Source organism: Mytilus californianus, unplaced genomic scaffold (assembly GCF_021869535.1).
Source record: "Mytilus californianus isolate M0D057914Y unplaced genomic scaffold, xbMytCali1.0.p SCAF_4, whole genome shotgun sequence".
Lineage (NCBI taxonomy): Eukaryota > Metazoa > Mollusca > Bivalvia > Mytilida > Mytilidae > Mytilus > Mytilus californianus.
The window spans coordinates 24,364,468-24,386,499 of record NW_026262690.1 but is presented as its reverse complement, the minus strand read 5'-3'; the positions used below and the strand labels follow the sequence as shown (position 1 = coordinate 24,386,499).

The 22,032-nt window shown below is 32.0% G+C and overlaps 2 protein-coding genes across 3 annotated transcripts in view; one reads left to right on the top strand and one right to left on the bottom strand.

Annotated features, from left to right (window-relative positions):
* Nucleotides 1–11,144, bottom strand: part of LOC127737742 (WD repeat-containing protein 44-like) — a 48,428-nt gene extending 37,284 nt beyond the window's left edge. Inside the window, exons 1-3 of the mRNA XM_052248622.1 lie at nt 11,007–11,144; nt 3,930–3,975; nt 2,444–2,748 (exon numbers count right to left, since the gene is read on the bottom strand). Coding sequence (XP_052104582.1) covers nt 2,444–2,748; nt 3,930–3,975; nt 11,007–11,065 — 410 coding nt within the window. The 5' untranslated portion in view covers nt 11,066–11,144. The remainder of the gene's footprint in view (nt 1–2,443; nt 2,749–3,929; nt 3,976–11,006) is intronic.
* A 61-nt stretch (nt 11,145–11,205) lies between these two features.
* Nucleotides 11,206–22,032, top strand: part of LOC127737743 (RNA-binding protein FXR1-like) — a 43,039-nt gene continuing 32,212 nt past the window's right edge. For both annotated transcript variants that reach the window (XM_052248624.1, XM_052248623.1), the window contains exon 1: nt 11,206–11,462. In XM_052248624.1, the coding sequence (XP_052104584.1) occupies nt 11,412–11,462 (51 nt within the window). In that variant the 5' untranslated portion in view covers nt 11,206–11,411. The remainder of the gene's footprint in view (nt 11,463–22,032) is intronic.

The following is a 22,032-nucleotide window of genomic DNA, read 5'->3' as shown; positions in this document are numbered from 1 at the left end:
TTTACCAAAGAATGTCTTTTAAAAAATGAGTTATCTCCCTTTGTACAGAAATATGGTTTAACATAGTACTCCAACATTAGATATGGTCCAGAGTTATGGTCCATAACTCTGGACTAAATCATCTGACCAGAACAAAATTCGAACTTGATCTATAACTTTTCATGGCAAAACTATAAACCAAATATCAAATCAACATCTTCAAGAACGAAGAAAAAAAGTGTGGAAAGCTGATTTGACGGATGGACAGATGGACGGACAGACAGACGGACAGAGTGCAAACCTAAAGTCCCCTTCGACTTCGTCGATAGGGGACTAAAAACTTTAACCCAAGACTGTATCTACATGTAAATGTTAACTGCAAAAAAAAGTCCTTTTATCAGTAAAATACAGAAAAATTAAAAAAAATATCAAAAGTTTGCTCTGGACACTGCCTAAATTTTGATCATAAAAAAAGCTTCTGTCCAAGTTTCAGCCAGTCACAGAAAAGAAAAAAAAATTGTTTCGATATTTTGCTCTAAATACTGTCTTTTGAACATAAAAAAAGCTTCTGTTCAAGTTTCATACAATTCCATGAAGGTTTGTCAAAGTTTTTGACTTAAAAAAAAACTTTAATCACAGACTGAACTTAAATGTTGATGCTGCCGACGCCTGAATATAGGATCGTTATATCTGGCCTGCACAACAAAATGTTGTAGGCTCCAAAAAAATGTAAACAAAAGAATGTTCCTCTAAGGCCTGGACAATGATACTCCAAATTTGACCGTCAAAAGAAATATTTTGAGACCAGACACTTAACAATATCAGTGTAACTTTCTGAGAAAAGGATCTGAACACAAAGCTTAACCAAAGTTATATCAATCAATTCATGCAAGAAATATAGATCACATTTACTCACTAAATCATGTCTCAAAATATGCAATCAAGATTTTTGCCAAGTTGCAAAACATTATATACATGTTTGTATAAAAGAACCTAGAAAAAGACAAATGATAACTGTACGTACCGTATGTGTTCATGTCAAGTGCAATTATACATATTATGAAAATATAAGATATTGAGTTATACAGAAAAACTTCCTTCATAATAATTTCATTAGAAAATGTCCTAATTGAGATGAATTTGATGTCAAATAAACTTACAAAATATATACCAAGAAAATGCATGAATTTATATCACTTAAAATTCAGTTAAATTCAATATGATTTTTAACATCAATTCATATTTTTTCCTTTAATTTTTCAAATTATCAAATAAAACACAGTTATTTTTGATGAATTACTTCCAGTGCATGTGACCAAAAACATAATGTGAATAAAATAATCTTTTTCAATTTTTCCAAAAATATCAAGCAACATTTACATGTAATGCTTCCTATGAGATTGACAAGCTAACTTCAGGTAAATTTCTTTCTTATAATTGTCTAAGGAAAACATGTAAAAGGAATTGCCTACAAGTTTCATGCTTTGAATATTGAAGGTGATACATATTAATATCAAGGATTAAATTTCAGTAATTATAAAAGGAATTATTTTGTTTGTTGAGAAATGTGTTTTGTAGAATCTTACATCTTCACACCAGATTTTGCACTGTAAACAAAATTTTCATAATTAATCTTTTAGGGAAACCAAATTAATTCTTTTATTTCCTTTGTACATGTATATTCCCATATAATTTGTAAAGTAAACTCTCTATGAATGAACACGGCTTATTTGGTTCAAATAGTTCAAAAAGTACCAGAGGTTATAGGTAACTACTTAACATTTTCAGTGGCCACATAACTATATTACAACTATCAAAAATAACTACCTGGTAATCGGTCTCAGATACACAATTTTCTTATGAGTTGTTATCGGCTTTGAACTAGTTTTCAGTAACTGCAAGTACTCTCAGATGTGAACTTGTGTGAATTGTTATTTGGCGTTGTATCGATCTGAACAGTTAAGCCCTTTTCAACTGATTTTTACCGTTTGTTCTTAAGTTAAGCTGTTACATCACCGTCCCTGGTTAGGGGATGGTTGGTTCGCCCGCAAACATGTTAACCCTACCACATTCTGTATGTCCCTGTCCAAAGTCAGGAGCCTGTTATTCAGTGGTTGTCGTTTGTTGCTGTATATCATATTTGTTTTAATTTTCTTTGTTTTGTTCATAATTCAAGTCCTAAGTTTTTTCGTTTGAATTGATTTACATTTGTCATATTGGGATTTTTTATAGCTTGTTATGCGGTATGGGCATTCTTCATTGTTTAAGGCTGTGTACAGTGACCTATAGTTGCTAGCCTCTACCTCATTTGGTCTTTGGTGGAGAGTTGTCTCATTGGCAATCATACCACTTCTTCTTATATATATATCATCAGTTATTTATCATCAATGCTTCATTTCTTCCTAAGTAATTTGTATCTTCTCCTTGAATCTAAAAAAAAAGAAGATATTGCAAATACATGTACCTGTCCTCTTGAATTCTTCTGATTTCTTTTAACCTTGCCTCCTCTTCTAGAATAGAATCCGCTCGTTCAGGTCTGTTAGGAATAACAACTTTGTCATCAGAATCATCTGACTGGTCAGACTTATCTGGCTGATTTCTGATGGTAGTCCATTTTTCTGCTGTTCCATCCAACTCATCTAATTTAGATATTTTAAATTTGTCACTATGGACAGTCATCCATTTTTCCTCCTCGTCAACAGATTTTAAATTGTTTAATATGCCACTGTCAACTTCATCTGCACTTTCTTCAGAGTCTGTTACACATTCCTATAAAACATTAATAATAATAAAGAACCTGTGTCGCTCACCTTGATTTATGTCCATCTCCAAAATTGAAACCAGAATATATAATTCTGAATAAAAATATCTTTTTTGTTGATCTTGTATTGATGGTAATTTTTTTTTATTTTCAGTTTATCTCTGTTCTCTATTGTTTTTACCCAAGACCCAACAAAGGGTAAAATCACAATTCAAGGGCAATTAAATAACTTTTATAAGAAGTGGTCTTTATCAGCTTTGTCCTATTTGTACATGTAGATCTTGTCTTGTTGATCACTTATGCTGTCATGGCTGTTGACAGTTTCTCCCTATTCAAGGAAGATTGAGTACTTAATATACAGTCTTAGGTCAAAAATGTTTCACCTATTCCAAATTCTCTTTTTATTTCATATAAAAACACATATTTTTAAAACATTGTCAAAACATAATTTAAGGTTTTATTTTGATGAAATTTTACATGTTAATTATAAATTCACAAATGTATGGTTATTATGAAATATTCTAATGACATGTCTGACAGTCATTACTGAGCTCGCAATTAAAATCTTTTTCACAACACTTGTTCTGGTAATGGTGAACACTCATACCAAGCTCATGCATCATTACCTCACTCCTTGAGGTATATAAAGTTTATGAATCTGGATATGAGGCATTGTAAGGAAAGCTACTTTAAACTAATTATGTGACTTTGAACATCAGGCAAGAGATTCAAATCAATTTCATTATAAACCTTCTTGAAGTTCAGCAGTCTGCACCGTTAGCCACTAGTCTGGTGCCCCTTTTAAATTTTATTCTGACTAGTAAGTATTTGCAGATTTTTGTTTAGACATGCAAGAAAAATATCGAAATATTTGTCTTCCAACTATAGTTGGAAAAGATTTTGGTGCAGACTTGTAAATACTCATAAATAATATCATCTATTAACTCAATGGAGTATAGAGCAAACAGGAAGTGTTGAAAACACAGACACACTATAGGGTGACTTCCAAAGATGGTTGGGCCTGATAGCTACATTTTTGTAGTATTAATATGATTGATTGATGTGTGCTTTACGCTGCATCAGAGCAAAAAGGCTATATCACAGCAATTAATATTAATAGAATACATATATATTAGAATACAAGTTTGACTTAACATTGAAAATAAATAATCCAAAATTTATTACTTACAGAAAACTTCTCCAGAGCATCTTTCAATGAATTCTTCTGAACATACCTAAAAAGTATTAATGTACAATTTTAACTACTATGTATGTGTAAAACTTCATTTAAGTTGGAATTAACAAAATTTTACTTTTTTTTTTCAGCAATGGTGGGTTCAGCAGTAAGTGAAAGGCCACCACATCTGTTTTTAATTAATTTTGAAAGTTCCTTATGGAACTAAATCAAATTTAAAATTATACATGGAAATTTGCATGAGGAACAAAAATTTCAAAGTACTTTACCATTGTTTACACTTAATCTAAAGACACCTAAGAAAAACGAAAAAGTAACCATCAATTTTTGTTGAAATAAAACAAAATTTAAATTTGGACCCTTTGGACCCAGCTGATGTGGACCAATTTGAAAAATGGGCCCAAAATTCAAAGTCTAAATACATTATTATATTCAGCATATTGAAATCAATTAAAGTTTAATTTTGCACCCTAATTGGACTATAACAAACTCTGCCTACCAATATTTATATAAAGAATTTGGGTGAACAAACTCGGCCTATGATTTGTAGATAGCCTTTATCACTGTTTCTTTCTAATTATGTATATTTAACTTAATTTATAACAACTTTATATACTAGATAATAATAAATATTTTTAAAAAAATATATAAAAATGTATTAAAATAAAATCAGGGAATCCATAAGATATCGTTAAATATATATGTGTTATATTACATGTAGATGAAGTTTAGTTGAAATATAAGTTTAAACATAATACTTTAAATAAAGAATGATTAACTTCTATTTGATATTCAGTTGTGAATTTCTCGTTTTTAGGAAAATGAGGAATTATATTTCAATGGTCACATCAAACAGTTACTTAACAATCTAATTAAAATACAGATCTCTGATTTCATTATCCTCATATATATTAGCTTTTATATATACATGTACGAGCACGCGAGTTAAGATAGATCTGAATGTAAATCAGATTGGTTACTTAAGTCTACAATTATGTGTGAATAAAAAAATTCAGTGTTATAAATGTATGTAAATTTATTTCAATTGTTATATGCAGACAATGCTTGTGTGTTTTAGATTTTCTTGTTGACTTTTAAATATGGCATTGTGTTTTAGATTTTCTTGTTGTATTTTAAATATGGCTTTGTGTTTTAAATGTGCTATATATATATATATATGTAGGACTCTAATGTGCGATGGTACTCTAAAGTGCGATGGTCAAGCTAAAGTGCGATGGTATACGCTAAAGTGCGATGGTGTCAAACGCTAAAGTGCGATGGTATGACACGCTAAACTGCGATGGTATAGCACGCTAAAGTGCGATGGTGTAACAGGAATAGGGTTCATGCAATGGTTTTCGTTTGTTTATGTGTTCCTATTATTGTAGTTTATTGTTATATTTATTAATCAAGCCGTTGTCTTTGTCTTCTTATTTGTTTTACAATGGACATTGTGTGGCCCTATGTATATATAATATATAAATTGCTATGCGGCGTAGGCTAAGGCTCCACGTTAAAGGCCGTAGTTATTAGTTGCATATATCAACGACATTTGGTCTTGGGTATATTTGTGTCTTATTTTTTTTTTTTTTTCAAAGTACGATAGTTGTCAAAAAAGTGTAATGGTGACATTGCAGTTGCTAGTATATACGTTCAAGTTAGAATATTATGCGGTGATATAGCCAATGTTCTGCGTTAAACGCCATGTGGTAACCTATAGTTGCTTACATTAATGACATTTGGTCTATCTGGTCGTTATGTATTGTCTAGTTGACGTATATCCATATCTTTAACAGAAATAACGAACCATATTGTAAAAAAATGTTTTATAGGATGATTCCATTAGAAAGTATAAAGAAGATTTTATTTCACACAAGTTCATAACATCTGATTACAAACATAGAAGAAGCTGCTAAATTAAATTTCAACCATCTCTAGAATCTCCTTTTCCTCTTAAGTTAAATTATATTTTGTAACCTTAACATGATTAGTAGAAATACTAAAATTATTTCAGAATAAATTATCAAATGATCATGCATATGATTGTCCTGTATATATGCATGTGATATTTGCCACTATACGTTCAACAAGCAACAATAAGTTTATATTACTTTATCAATTAATTTTACCGAACTACTGAAAAATATGGTTTTCAAAGTGTTTCATACACATCGTCACTATCAAGGTAATCCACTTTTTCTTTTTTGTTGATTTCCATTGTTGTCGGGAAAACGCACTTTAGCGTATTGAGCCATCGGACTTTAGCGTGTTTCATTTAATAACACAGACCATCATACTTTAGCGTATCAAACCATCGCACTTTAGCGTAGACCATCGCACTTTAGCGTGACCATCACGTTTTGGCGTCCCCATCGCACTTTAGAGTCCTACATATATATAGCAGAATCTAATCTAATTCTCTTCTTGCTGGCTGGCAGACAAGGCTGAGATATGATTAAATTTACAATAAGATTTGTAATCAAATTTCAAAAAAGGACATTTCAAATTCTTTATTAACTTTGAGCAATACGGCTCACCTGTGTATTTAAATACAGTGAGTGTATACATATGGCATATTACAAACAATATTAACAATATGCAAAAATAACAATAGGTGGCGTCAGAAGTTTCATAATTACAAAATATCTTTACAATAAACTGTTTCTTAATTTAAAAGAGAAATGTATATATTTTCCTAAGTTACAAAGCTATTTTGTGTTTTCACCAGACAATAATTCTATTAACTTAAGAATTGATTGCCTAGACCAGTAATATTTTTATATTTTTTACGCAAACCAGTATATCTGCTACATAGTATTCATTTCATCCTCTATTACTCTTAAATCACAAAAAAATACAATTTCTTTCATTTCTAATAGTACCAACATAACGTCCAGTTTCAATACAAAGGTTATGTGAAGACAAACAAATCCTTGCTATACATTTACGAAAAAGTACAGGAATGCATAATAAACATCAGTAACACACATAGCAATCCAAGCTGCTACTGTGAAGTCATTGTGTATTTGGTTAATTACAATGTCATGTACATGAAATTACAGGTAGTTATGTTCTTACTTAGTTTTATGGGTGGGTGAACCATTGAAAAGGTGTCAACAGTGCACATGCCAATTATTAGTTTAAAGGTGATTAAAAAGGTGTCAACAATACATGTGGCAGTATGTCATCATAGGTCCAGTTCAATCAAGTAAGCCAATTCTTTATTACTTTGAAAAAGACAGTTCATCAGCATAGAATGCATTAATTTACAATTTTCAAGTTATATAGCTTGAACAAAAAAACAAAGATAGATATAATAAACATCAGAAATATCAGTCACATGTTAAACAGTTTGTGAGTTTCAAAATACATATACATGTAACATAAATATCTCATAAATATTCAATAAAAGGAAAGAAAAAATTTAGCAGATAGAAAAGACAAATTAGTGGTTATTTTTCATAATTAATTGAAATTAGTCTTACTCTTCTTTTTATATCTTGTTAACGTAATTGATCTTTCTTGCTTGTGATATTTGTTCAAATAATTTTTTTAATCATTCTAACACATATATATTTAATCTAAAATAAAGTATTGATAATTAATTTGAAATAAAGCAAATAACATTGTTTTTCATACTTATACTCTTCTTATAGTCATGGTAGTCAGAGTTTGTGAAGCTGATTTTGTTATGAGTATGAGATTGTTATGGGCTGAGTTATCAGGGAGTCCTTGAGAACACCGCCCAAAATCAAAATTGGACTTATAGAACCACACGTGCTAGAATACACCTTTAGTATCGCGCTATTTGTCTGACATTTCTGGACATCACAAAAGCTCCCATCAAATTTTGACGGGACAAGATTAAATGTCTGACGCCACAAATTAAAGGAAAAGTGATTGTTGTATGACATCAATACTAGTTCAAGTGTTGCAAATTCTCAGGTCAAGTCATTGAAGTGTTGCAGATCCCCAAATAGCAATAAGGTCTCCTGAATAAACAACTTCAAATTCGTGCATTTTTCATGCATTTCTTATGTCACAGTGCTTATGTTATTACATCACATCAAGTACTGATTTTTCAATGACGTCATTAACGCCGACTGAACTCGGGTCAACCGGTGAAACTCGATCATAAAAAACAACCGCTGCTGGATAACTCAGACTAAAACAAAATCGGCCTATCACAAAATCGGACTATAACAAACTTGGACTATTACAAACTCGGCCTACCATTATTTATATGCAGAAATATATTGAACAAACTCGGACTATGATTAGTAGATTGTGTTGTTAACGGGGTTTTTTTTCTGAGGGTTTTTTTTTTCTGACTTTAAAAAAAAATTATCTACAAAATATTATATGCGAATTTATGAGATAATGATAGATATTTTTGAAAAAACAATATAATATAGAAATGTATTAAAATAAACTTAGATCCATCATATAAAATATGTGTTATATGAGTTGAATTTGATATTTTTGAATGAGGATAATATACTTCTATTTGAAATATTATTGTGATTTTCTCGTTTGTTATGTTTATTGGCAAAAGGTGTTTTAATGATTGGCGTGTGTGCTTGTTTGTCTTGTGTTTAATCCTTGGTGTTTATAATTAGTATACAAACAAAGAGAAATTTGATTGACAGTGAATGGCTTCTTAACGGTGTCTTCTGGCTATTCCTACATTTTGTATTTTACTATTCTGGCTATTCCTACATGGGAGATTATGGGAAGAACAATAGAAATTACGCAAAGCAGCCGGATATGATGAAATTCCATCAGTGAGAGGTGCTTAAGAATGAAAGTGCGATCGACTTATTGTATGTCATATGCAATGGTTGTTTTGAACTGGGTAAAGTGCCTGAACAGTGGACATCTGGAGTTGTAAACCCCATATTATAACCGGGAACAAACGATAAACGCCTCCCAACAAACTTTAGGGGAATTACGATGACATCCGTACCGAGCAAAATCTACTGAAGTGTCTTGAATTCATGTTTATGTAAGCAGTTAGAGGACAACGATATTCTGTGTGAGGAACAAAATGGCTTTCGTCCAAAACGCAGTAGTAAAGAGCATATATATAGCCTGACTTCAATTATATCAAACAGAACAACATCAAAACAGTCTACATTCGTCAGTTTTATAGATATGAGGAAGGCGTTTGATTCAGTGTCTAGAAACCTATTGTGGTATAAACTTCGACATGCAGGTATTCAAGGAAAATTCCTGTCCGCCATTTGAATTTTTACAATATAGACTATAGACTAAAAATGACTTGTTTAATTAATTCTTTTAACATTTAGATTTTAGAAATGTTTGTACATAAGTGTCATAAAATAGATTTGGAGTAAAATTGAAAAAACAACAGAGATTTCTTTGATCTTACCAAATAGTTCTATAAAATAACATGAAAAAAATTTCCAATATCATTGTCAACATGGGTAACGATCACTGCGTCAAGTGTTCCAGAAAAGTGACAACAAAGCAACATGTAATCACACGACGTTACATCTTTTCTTATTCTATTTTAGGTTGGCACACAAGGATCAACTCCGACATCAGGAAAGCTAATGCCGCCTTCTACGTCTTGGTACTGGCGCTTCACCGGGAATCCAAGCTTGTTGCTCTCACTGTTCGCTTGGTTTCTGAAGAACAGGTCATCAGGAACCAATGTATTCGCTACAAGGAGCTGGAAGGTCGTCTTCATAATTTTTGGGACCAGTATACAGAAGGTGACATAACAGCATCCCGGCTACTTCGCGAGTGTGGCAACATCTACGGTCCGTCCAACGACTACCTGTTAATTACTCCTGCCTATGTTTATGATTCTGCTTCTTGACAATAACATTATTTTTCCATGTTGTCTTTTATATATTAAGATATGACTAGGAATTCTGTATGTGCTATGAATTTTTTGTATGTGATAGCTGTGTTTTAAATGTGCTATGTATGTTTTAAATGTGCTATGTATGCTTTAAATGTGCTTTGACAATGACTATTTATATCTGCATGGTGTCTGTCTTAGAGATGATGACAAAATGCCTTTGAGTTTTAAATGTGCTTTATGTGTTTTATATATGCTTCATATTATTCGTATGTAATTCAATATTTTTGAATGACGAAATCATTGTTATGTTTGTTGACATCTGCTGAAATAAAATTTGTAAACCTTATGTTTTCTTTAGTATTACATAGTATTACATTGTACAAATAAATTACACTGAGATTCAACCAATAAAAGTATGATCAGAAACATATTATTCACTACACTGTCTTATAATTACAAGAATTGTAATCAAACTATAAAAAAAAAAAGAACAAAGAACATGAAAACGTCAGTTATACACAAGCTGTTACTGCGAAGTCACTGGATATTTAGTTAATTACAACTTCATGTAATTACAGGTACCGTATTTTTGTTCTCCCTTGGGTGATTAAAAAGGTGTCAACGATACACGTAGTATGATGTCATATTTCCAGTTCAATCAAATAAATTTATTTTGAGAGGGACACTATATAGCTATTACAAATATTAATATAGAAAAGACAAATAAGTGGTAGATTTTCATTATTACATGAATGTATTCTTACTTTTCTTTTTATACATAACTTTTTAATGTAATTTATTTAATTAATACACCTTATCACTATTCCCGGCTGACCCGAGAATCTGTCCCGCTTGAACTTTTGACGTCATACAACAATCACTTTTCCATTGTGGCGTCAGATATTTTGTATTGTGACGTCAAAATTTTACGGGAACCTGTGTGATGTCCAGTAATGGCGGACAAATAGCGATAAGGTGTATTGTAAATCATAATTAATTTCAAATTAAGTATTGATAATTAATTTCCAATAAAGAAAACAACATCAAACATCATACTTATATTCTTCTAGTAGTCCGAGTTTGTTATAGTCCGATTTTGTGAGGCCTATTATGTTATAATATAGGCCGAGTTTGTTATAGGCCGAGATATCAGGGATTCAAAAACAACTAGAGTAGAGATTGCTCTTTACAAAAACAAATGTTTAGCATTATTTTTTACTAATAAACCCAATCCATACCGCTTTGGTGTTGCTTCTTCCGCGTCATAAAATTCTTCTAGTTCACTATCGGACGACATTTTGTCACCTGGAATGGACTGAAAACATTATTTACTGATATCAACAACTGTGTGTTGTCATTTCTGCTAAAATAATCCAAAAAAGGAAGTACAAAAGTTTTTCTCGGGGTTTATTTAGAAGTCAAGGGAAAAATCCGAGACAATCCGAATAACTTAGATTTCTGGAAATGCTCCCTGAAAGTCGATGTTCCGTACTTTTTTCGTTCAGATTATAGTTTAATTTTGATTAGAATTGATGAGTTTCGACCACAAACTTCTATTCTTTTGCATTTTAACTTCAGGACTGTGTAAGATATAAAGAGAGCGTGGAAAATACATAAATTTCCCATCATTCCCTGTGTTCAAAATGGAAAACCTTGTGGTAGAAGTTTGCGGGGCAAATGGAGCATTTTATCAGGTAAAATATTATGTCAAACAATGAGTATTTGTTGAAGTCTGAAGAAAAAAAAACGATATCAACAAAAGGAGCATATTGGCCCTTTCATTGATATCTCTTTAAAAAAGGATGTCCACAAATATACATGACAAGTTTCACTTTCACTTGTCAACTTTTAGAGAAACTTGTACTTTCGATTTACAAATTAGAAAAGGGTAAAGACCTTTTTTTCACTTAATTGTTTTGTAATTTCAAAATTAAATTTGATTTTAGCAATTAGGCTAGAATGTTTTTCAAATGAGTCATTTCGTCTTATCATGATTTTGTTGCTTCTCAGCTTCTGTAAACTTTGATTGATGGAATGATAAAAGCATGTGTAGTGTGTTTAAGTGTATTTGTTATTGCATATAAAAGTTTACGTATTTTTTTGTGAAGGAAGAATTGAAGTTTTTTATACAGTCATGCTAACTAAGAGCATCACCATTTTAATATATATGTATTACAATTACATAAATTCTATAGTTGAAGCATATATTTAAAAAAGTCCCAAAAGATATTAGATTTACAAAACAAAAAAACAAATGTAGCTAATGAGATAATACAACATGCAAGAGGAGCTTATATTAGTTTAAAAAATCATTTAAGAAAAAAGATAAAGAAAGATATGGAATTGTAAACCCAACAAAATTGGCATGGTCGTGTTCAAGCATTATGCCACACCAATTTGATGTCTAATTCTTCAGACAACTCCAAAAATATGGGGCGATGGAGCGAAATATTTTTGTTTTTTTCCCCTTTAAAATGAGTTTTTTTCAGGCAGACCTTATTAAAGTTTTTTAAATTGTGTGATTTAGAAGTTGTACAATTTATGTACATATTATAACTTGGTTATATTGTACTTCATTGAAAAACAAGGAGGACAACAGATGCCCTAATGCATATAGTTTGATTTATTGGTGCCTATACCATACCAGACTTTCTTGTCCCACTGTGGTTTAGCTAATTTTTGTTATTTTCTTCAAGTAAGCTTTGTCTGCTTGAATTTTCATTTAAATCCATATATATATTTAGGAAGCATAGCAACCACTGCATTTATCTAATAAAACATTTTTGTCATGCATATATGTTCATGGTACTCTTCTTCAAGGTGAAGTTTAGTAAAAGAGATTCAATGGTTTTACAAGAGGAATTATGTTAGTTAGGTAAATGACACATGTTGAATAAAATTAAAATATGTGTATGTATCCAAACCCGGGTTGGCAAAAACCCCGGGTTTTATGAGAATTGCCCAGCTCAGTGGGAAATACATGTACTGGGTTTGACTGGGTTTTACCGGGTTATATGAAATACTGGCCTGAATTTTAAAGAGGATTCAATGATTTATCACAAATGCAATACATTAAAGATTTTAAAAAAATAAGATATAGTATTTTAATTTATAAGTTCACTTGTTTGAGACTCTTTATATAAAGTGTATAAATCCAGCAACCCCTAAGACAAGTGTACAAGCGTCATATATTTTATGACGGTATAATACTAAACCCCTAACAGGAGGGATTGTGCCTGATATTCATATGATGAAGACATAATCTTTCATTCAATTTAATTGAGGTCTGGAGCTGGCATGTCAGTAAATGCTAGTAGTCTGTTGTTATTTATGTATTATTTTCTTTTGTTTCCTATTCTGACATCGGACTCAGACTTCTCTTAAACTGAGTTTTACTGTGAGTACTGTTGTACGTTTGTTTTTTCTACATTGGCTAGAGGTATAGGGGGAGGGTTGAGATCTAAAAAAACATGTTTAACCCCACCGCATTTTTGCGCCTGTCCCAAGTCAGGAGCCTCTGGCCTTTGTTAGTCTTGTATCATTTTTAATTTTAGTTTCTTGTGTATAATTTGGAGTTTAGTATGACATCCATTATCACTGAACTAGTATACATATTTGTTTAGGGGCCAGCTGAAGGACGCCTCCGGGTGCGGGAGTTTCTCGCTGCATTGAAGACCCATTGGTGGCGTTCGGCTGTTGTCTGCTCTATGGTCGGGTTGTTGTCTCTTTGACACATTCCCCATTTCCATTCTCAATTTTATGAAGACACATAAGACACATGTGAAAAGCTTTTCTTAATATTCCTTCTAAAAATCTAAATAATTGCCATTCTGTCTGGATTGGTCTGGTCAAAGTGTCAAAGAATTTAATTTGTTTTTGTCGCAGAAAGCTCGACATAAGGATAGTGATCCAGTGGCGGCAGCGTTAACTAACTTCTTAAAATCTTTATATTTTAGAAGGTGGAAGACCTGGATGCTTCATACTTTGTATATAGATGCCTTATGTTACGAAGTTTCCGTCTGTCACTTGTCCATTGTCCTTAAACTCATTTTCATGGGTCAGTGACTACTTGAAAAAAAAGTTAAGATTTTTTGTAATGTTAATTTCTCTCTTATTATGAGTAAGAGGATAACTATATTTGGTATGTGCCTACCTTGCAAGGTCCTCATGCCCGTCAGACAGTTTTCACTTGACCCTGACCTCATTTCATGGATCAGTGAACAAGGTTAAGTTTTGGTGGTCAAGTCCATATCTCGGATACTATAAGCAATAGGTCTAGTATATTTGGTGTATGGAAGGATTGTTAGGTGTACATGTCCAACTGGCAGGTGTGAGTTCCTTGACCTCATTTTCATGGTTCAGTGGTCAGAGTTAAAGTTTTTGTGTTTTGGTCGGTTTTTCTTATACTGTATGCAATAGGTCTACTATATTTGGTGTATGGAATAATTGTAAGGTGTACATGTCCAACTGGCAGATGTCATCTGACCTTGACCTCATTTTCATGGTTCAGTGGTCAGAGTTAAAGTTTTTTAGTTTTGGTCGGTTTTTCTTATACTGTATGCAATAGGTCTACTATATTTGGTGTATGGAATAATTGTAAGGTGTACATGTCCAACTGGCAGGTGTCATCTGACTTTGACCTCATTTTCATGGTTCAGTGGTCAAAGTTAAATTTTTTTTAGTTTTGGTCTTTTTTTCTAATACTATATGCAGTAGGTCAACTATATTTGGTGTATGGAAATATTTTATGATGTACATGTCAGTCTCTCAGGTTTTATTTGACCTTGAACTCATTTTAACGGTTCATTTCTCAGTGTTAAGTTTTTGTGTTTTGGTCTGTTTTTCTTAAACTATAAGTAATAGGTCAACTATATTTGTTGTATGGAAGGATTGTAAGCTGTACATGTCTGCCTGGCATGATTCATCTGACCTTGAACTCATTTTCATGGTTCATTGGTCAATGTTTAGTTTTCTTGGTTAAGTCTGTTTCTTAGAAACTATAAGCAATAGGTCAACTATATTGATTGTAAGGTGTACATATATTTATGCATGTATATTTCTGGTTTGGTTTATATGACCTTGACCTGCTTTATATTTAGGACTATCAACATAATATCAATGGTTAGTAAAGAAGGCGAGACATTTCAGCGTGTGCACTCTTGTTTTTTTAATAAATATAACTAATATTACATGATTAAGAATTAACAATTCTATGTAAGGTAAATTACTTTTACACATTTTTTGTCCATTCCTAAAAATGTTTACTAAGTTTTAGCATATGTTTATGTACATCACTAATTAATGAGTAATTATTCAGATTATAACACAGATTTGTTTATATAACAATAATCAGCCTTTTCATTTCTATTAGTGTTCATGGCCTGTCCCCTTAGGGTGTTTATGTAGCAATATGATTGTATAACAATTATAATTTACAATTCACTTAAACACTGCAATAAAATGCATTTTTCAAAAGTTTCAAATTGGATTATTGAAACAAAGCTTAAGCTTGAAAATTAACAAGGTATCCTGAAATGTCCAAAACTTGTATTCTGTCTACATTGAATTAGTGGAGAAAAGGAAGAAATTGAATTTTCAATCTTCTGGAATGACTATCAATGGTTATCTGTATAAAATGTATATATTTAGCTATAATACTATTAAACTACAAGTCTTTACTATTTTGTGTAAAAATAAGTTAGAAAAATCATATTACCCATGGCCAGTATTACCAGTTTCTAGGAGTATTGCGCATGCCCAGCCCGAGAAAAGCCGAGTTTTCCCACCGGATTTTCCCGCCGGATAATACTTTGCCAACCCTAATCCAAACAAATACCCTGAAAGATATTTATAGAAGTTGTTTTCATTATATGGTAATGATTGTTTATTGGCTGCTTGACATCCAGTTGGAACTATTCGTCCATACTCAGGGCCAAAATAATGAGCCAGATGAATATTTCTTGCTTTGTACTAAAACAACATGCTGAGCAAGATACATTTTGTAGTTATATTGCTATACATGTAGATCCCAAGGTATTAAACTGTTTCCCTAAAAATGCCTGTCACCCTATTCAGATACATTATTCTCACTGAGCAAAATACTCTTTCCCTTAACTCCTTAAACTATTAACCCTTCTTTGTTTTTTTGTTTTTTTGTTTTTTTAAATCAACCCTAATATAATTTTATAGGTATATTATCTGCTTAAATTTAGAAAATAATGATCCCTAATTAGTATTAAATATTTTATAGTTATAACTATTCAGCATGTCTATCAAATAAATTGCAGTTAAAACTATTTCATATTATGCTTTAATCTACTTTTATTAGTCCTGATTTGAAAACAATTATGATTGCTTCAGAATATTTATCAATAAAATTTTACCTTTTTTATTGTACACTGCTATTTTTATGTTTGACTGGGTTTGAGGAAGTCCTAAACTGGCTTATGTATGAATAGTATGGTGATGTTGGGCGGATATGGATGGGCGAGAGGTCAGGGAAAAGTGGGAACTCCTAATGTTTTTCAAACCAGACCCCTGAAACTTCACAGAAAGATTACACATATGTTGAAATTATGTACCTGCTTCTATGGAATTGTTTGAGGAATTTTTGCAGACTTTGAACGTTAGCCATTTTCCCACAAAATTTATGAAAGAGGGTACAAGCAGGGCTTTCAAAATAGTTGTATTGTCCATGTAAGTCAGATAAATTATATTCTAGTCTGTTTGTGCCATGCCTGAACCAGACTTCTATGGGTTTGCCATTTTAACATAAATTTGAAAAAAATAGAACATAAGTGTAAAATGCAAGTTTTGTCTATTTTATCATTTTATATAAAATCAGTCTTTTGTGTTGATCTACAGAACACATTGAGAATGTGCATTTTGAATTAAGATCTCTGTTTTCATAATAATTAAATTGGCTAATCATACATGACATACATTAATCATGTTAATAACACAGCAATCATTGACATGTTTAAAAAAGGTGTCTTAAACCGAACATTTTGCATATATATTTAAAAATGGTCAATATCTTTTTGCGCCAAAAATGAACTCATTTGCGCCAGTGCTACTTTTGCGCCACTTCATTTTGAAAACTAAAGGTATCATTTGCGCCAATAAAACAATCATCTAATTGCGCCAATTCTGTGAATTATTTTTACTTATATATATTTACTTAATGATTGACTTCCCATCTCCTTTATCGCAGCTTCTAAGCCAGCACTTCGGATTTCAATGTATGTCGTGGCCTGAACCTTTGTCAGGGTATCTAAAAACACAAACATTGACAGATGCGAAGCATACAATTGTTCGTTGCAATGATAGTGGAATGATTGCGGTCTGTTATTTGTTCTTTATGAATTGGAAGGAATTTCAGCCTATTCTGAAGGAGTAAACAACACATTATCCTCTATATATATTGATAATACGTTCTCAGTGAAGTCTTCTTTACCTTTGTAATATTTCGCATATCAGGAATTCAATCATCACTAAAGCTATCATTCACATATTCTGGTTTAAGGAACGATCATCCGAATATTTTATTCATTGGTGAGTTTTCCTAACTTTGATGAGTTTACTGTTTAATCTAAAGTGGATATGTAACATGTAAGATATAAGTACAAACAGTTCAGGTAAATGTGGCGCAATTGGATTCCATTTATTGGCGCAATTAATACCATCAGAAAAATAGAGAGTGGCGCAATTGATACATTTTCAAAACTGTAGTTCGCGCAAATTGATTCTGCCCATAAAAATAAGATATAAATAAATGTTTACAAAGTTGCTTTGTATATAATAGTTCAATAAAAATACAAAAATGATTTTAAAAAATAAGTGTTTTCTTTTTCAAAGAAAAATGGCCTAAAAAACTCAATTGTGACTTTTTTGTCCGTGACTTTTTGTTGGAGGCTGAACAGTGACCTTTTTTTGCTAAAATCAAGTCATTTAGACACTGGTAGATGGTTGTCTTATATGTAATCATACCACATCTCCTTATTTTAATATCAGGTAAATATATTTCCATTTACTATGGTTTTATATTTGTTTCTGCAGCCAGTCATATGATCAACCCTCAGGTTATAACAATTCAGCAAAGGGTATGAATGAAATTTAAATATACTCTTGGACCAAAAAAGTGTTTCAGTCACTTAGTTGACAATGGTTGAGAATGAGATTTACAAATCAAATTTTGATTCAACTTTATTTATTTGAACAGATTCGGAAGCATTGTCATGATTGTATTTATTTGAAAATGAATATTATCATAGTTGGTGAAATCTGTGTTATCAATTTGAAGATTGTGTATGGAATGTATTCCATTTGATAAGGTTTACATGTACAATGTATCTATAAAATGTTTTTATCTTGTAAGTATATCAATACACAATGTAATGCACATGAAAAGGAAAAAACAGTGATTTGTAATTGAATTGTGAACTGGGATTTGATAGGTCTTTGTAGAAATATAAACTAAAAGAGAGGTATAGCTTACTTTAATGAGATGACTACCTTAAAACATGATAAAGCTAGAATCTAGTAAAGACCTCTAGCAATGGTGACATTCAGTTATCAACAATAAACAAGTGTCTTTACCATTTTCTGTAAAGCTCTTAATAGACACAAACAACGCTTCCAAAATAAATTAGCCAATTTGACATTTTTGTTACCAGTACAATGTATACTGTTTTCAGTCATTCTAAACTTTGTAAATACTAAAATAGAGCCATTTAAACCAATCAAGGTTATAATTACAAGTGGGAAATCAAGGGCAATAATTTGGTCACATCACATGAAAATGATTACTTCATATTTATAATGTGGATTCCATGAACAAGCAGTATCTGACATCTTTTGAAGTGTGGAACACCACTGAGCAGACTTACATCTAGACTTTACTCTATATAAATGCAAAACTGCCTCGGTAGTCTTGTGGTAGTGTGTCGGCCTCCAGTGAGGGAGGTCGTGGATTCCAACCCCAGCCAGGTCAAACCAAAGACTTTAAAATTGGTATTTGCTGCTTCTCAGCTAAGCACTCTGCATTAAGGAGTAAGAGCAAAGACTGGTGAGCTCAGAGTCCGAATAATGTGTCCGGGTAAGGTGACATGTCTTCCTGCGGACAGTTACCTTGTGAACTAGCACATTGAAAATGCGGCTGAGAGTGTCGGTCTATAACAAAGCAGGGTTAATTAATATTCATATTACATTAATATGTTCTTGTCCTGAATATACATATTAATTTGTCGCTGGACGTTAAACAGCCATCCATCATAAATGTAATAACACTGATAAAAAAACTTTACTTTTGTTTTAAAAGCACACCTTTTATTAATACCTATGTTGACATGACAGTTATAAAACTTCAAACAGAGACAATACTTTAAAGCTGTGTACAATTTTGTTAGGCACTCTAAAACTGTGTACAATTTTGTTAGGCACTCCAGTTTATGTAGTTCTTTCCAAGTTGTTTCTTCATGTAAATTCTTGAGAAAAACAAGAATAGCTGGAATAACTTATTTTTTTCATTTTGAAAGCTTTTGGATGCTATCATCCCGGATCAGGTAGGGAATTTTTGAAGAAGTATGGAGGGCCCTTAGACTCTTATGGGCCAAAAACAAATGTCTGTTACAATCATGACTACAGACATGATTAGCCACGATTGATATAAGTACAAAAAATGTACTATTATGTAAATTTGACAAAATATTGAATACAAAAATTATTTTAAGAATCATTAGAAGGGCAAATTACATTTTTATACGACCGCAAAAATTGAAAATTTTTTATACGACCGCAAAAATTGAAAATTTTTTGGTCGTATATTGGTATGACGTTGGCGTCGTCGTCGTCGTCCAGCGTCGTCCGAAGACACATTAGTTTTCGCACTCTAACTTTAGTTTAAGTTAATGGATCTCCATGAAATTTTACCATAAGGTTCAATACCATGAAAGGAAGGTTGGGATTGATTTTGGGGGTTATGGTACCAACAGTTAAGGAATTAGGGGCCAAAAAGGGGCCAAAAATAAGCATTTTTGTAACTTCCAGACAATAACTTGTGTGTAAGTGTATGGATCTCTCTGACATTGTACCACAAGGTTCCATATCACATAGGGAAGGCTGTAATTGATTTTGGGGGTAATTGCCTCAAAATTTTAAGATAAGGGGCCAAAAAAGGGGCAAAAAACAAGCATTTTTCTAGTTTCATGACAATAACTTGTGTGTAAGTGTTTGGATATTTCTTAAATTGTACTACAAGGTTCCATATCACAAAGGGAAAGCTGGAATTGAGTTTGGGGGTAATTGCCCGAAACGTTTAGGAATTGGGGGCCAAAAAGGGGCCAAAAATAAGCATTTTTCTAGTTTCCAGACAATAACTTGTGTTCAATTGTATGGATCTCTCTGAAATTGTACTGCAAGATACCATACCACAAAGGGAAGGCTGGGATTGAGTTTGGGGGTGATGAATCATAAGGGGGTTCAAAAAATTTGGGGGGGGGGGGGGTTCTTTTTTTTTTCTTTTTTTCCTTTTTTTTTTCTTTTAAAATTTTCCATTTTAAGTTGGTTATTTCTGATTTATATTTAAAAGCAAATAATAATGATATGGTAGGAAATACACACCAAACAGGATGTGTAAATTATTATACAATAAGTATTGTGCAATAGCAAGAAATTTTCAATTGCACAGTATTGCACAATAGCAAGAAATCTTCAATTGCACAGTATTGCGCAATAGCAAGAAATCTTCAATTGCACAGTATTGCGCAATAGCAAGAAATATCCAATAGCACAATATTGCCCAATAGCAAGAAATTGTCAATTGTACAGTATTGCGCAATAGCAAGAAATATTCAATTGCACAGTATTGTGCAAAAGAATATACTTTGTATAAATTGCTTATTTCTTGATCAATTTCAATGGGGTTTTATTCTTGAATTCTTGGGGTTCTTTAATATGCTGAATCTAACCATGTATTAAGTTTTTGGATTTTGGGCCCTGTTTTTAAATTGGTCCACATTGAGGTCCAAAGGGTCCAAAATTTAACTTTGTTTGATTTCATCAAAAATTGAATTATTGGGGTTCTGTGATATGCCGAATCTAACCGTGTATTTAGATTCTTAATTTTTGGTTCCGTTTTCAAATTGGTCTACATAAAGGTCCAAAGGGTCCAAAATTAAACTTAGTTTGATTTCAACAAAAATTGAATATATGGGGTTCTTTGATATGCTGAATCTAACCATGTATTTAGATTTTTGATTATGGGCCCAGTTTTCAAGTTGGTCCAAATCGGGGTCCAAAATTAAACTTTATTTGATTTCAACAAAAATTGAATATATGGGGTTCTTTGATATGCTGAATCTAACCATGTATTTAGATTTTTGATTATGGGCCCAGTTTTCAAGTTGGTCCAAATCGGGGTCCAAAATTTAACTTTGTTTGATTTCAACAAAAATTGAATATATGGGGTTCTTTCATATGCTGAATATAACCGTGTATAAAGTTTTTGGATTTTGGGCCCCGTTTTTAAATTGGTCCACATTGAGGTCCAAAGGGTCCAAAATTTAACTTTGTTTGATTTCATCAAAAATTGAATTATTGGGGTTCTTTGATATGCCGAATCTAACCGTGTATTTAGATTCTTAAATTTTGGTTCCATTTTCAAATTGGTCTACATAAAGGTCCAAAGGGTCCAAAATTAAACTTAGTTTGATTTTAACAAAAATTGAATTTTTAGGGTTCTTTGATATGCTGAATCTAAACATGTGTTTAGATTTTTGATTATGGGCCCAGTTTTCAAGTTGGTCCAAATCGGGGTCCAAAATTAAACTTTATTTGATTTCAACAAAAATTGAATATATGGGGCTCTTTGATTTGCTGAATCTAACCATGTATTTAGATTTTTGATTTTTGGGCCCCGTTATCAACTTTGTCCACATTGAGATCAAAAGGGTCCAAAATTAAACTTTGTTTGATTTCATCAAAAAATGAATTCTTGGGGTTCTTTGATATGCTGAATCTAACCATGTATTTAGATTTTGGATATTGGACCATAATAGGTGAATGTCCAATTTAAAATTTTTAAGTTCTTAGACCACATTCATTCTGTGTCAGAAACCTATGCTGTGTCAAATATTTAATCACAATCCAAATTCAGAGCTGTATCAAGCTTGAATGTTGTGTCCATACTTGCCCCAACTGTTCAGGGTTCGACCTCTGCGGTCGTATCAAGCTGCGCCCTGCGGAGCATTTTATTACAATTTATTC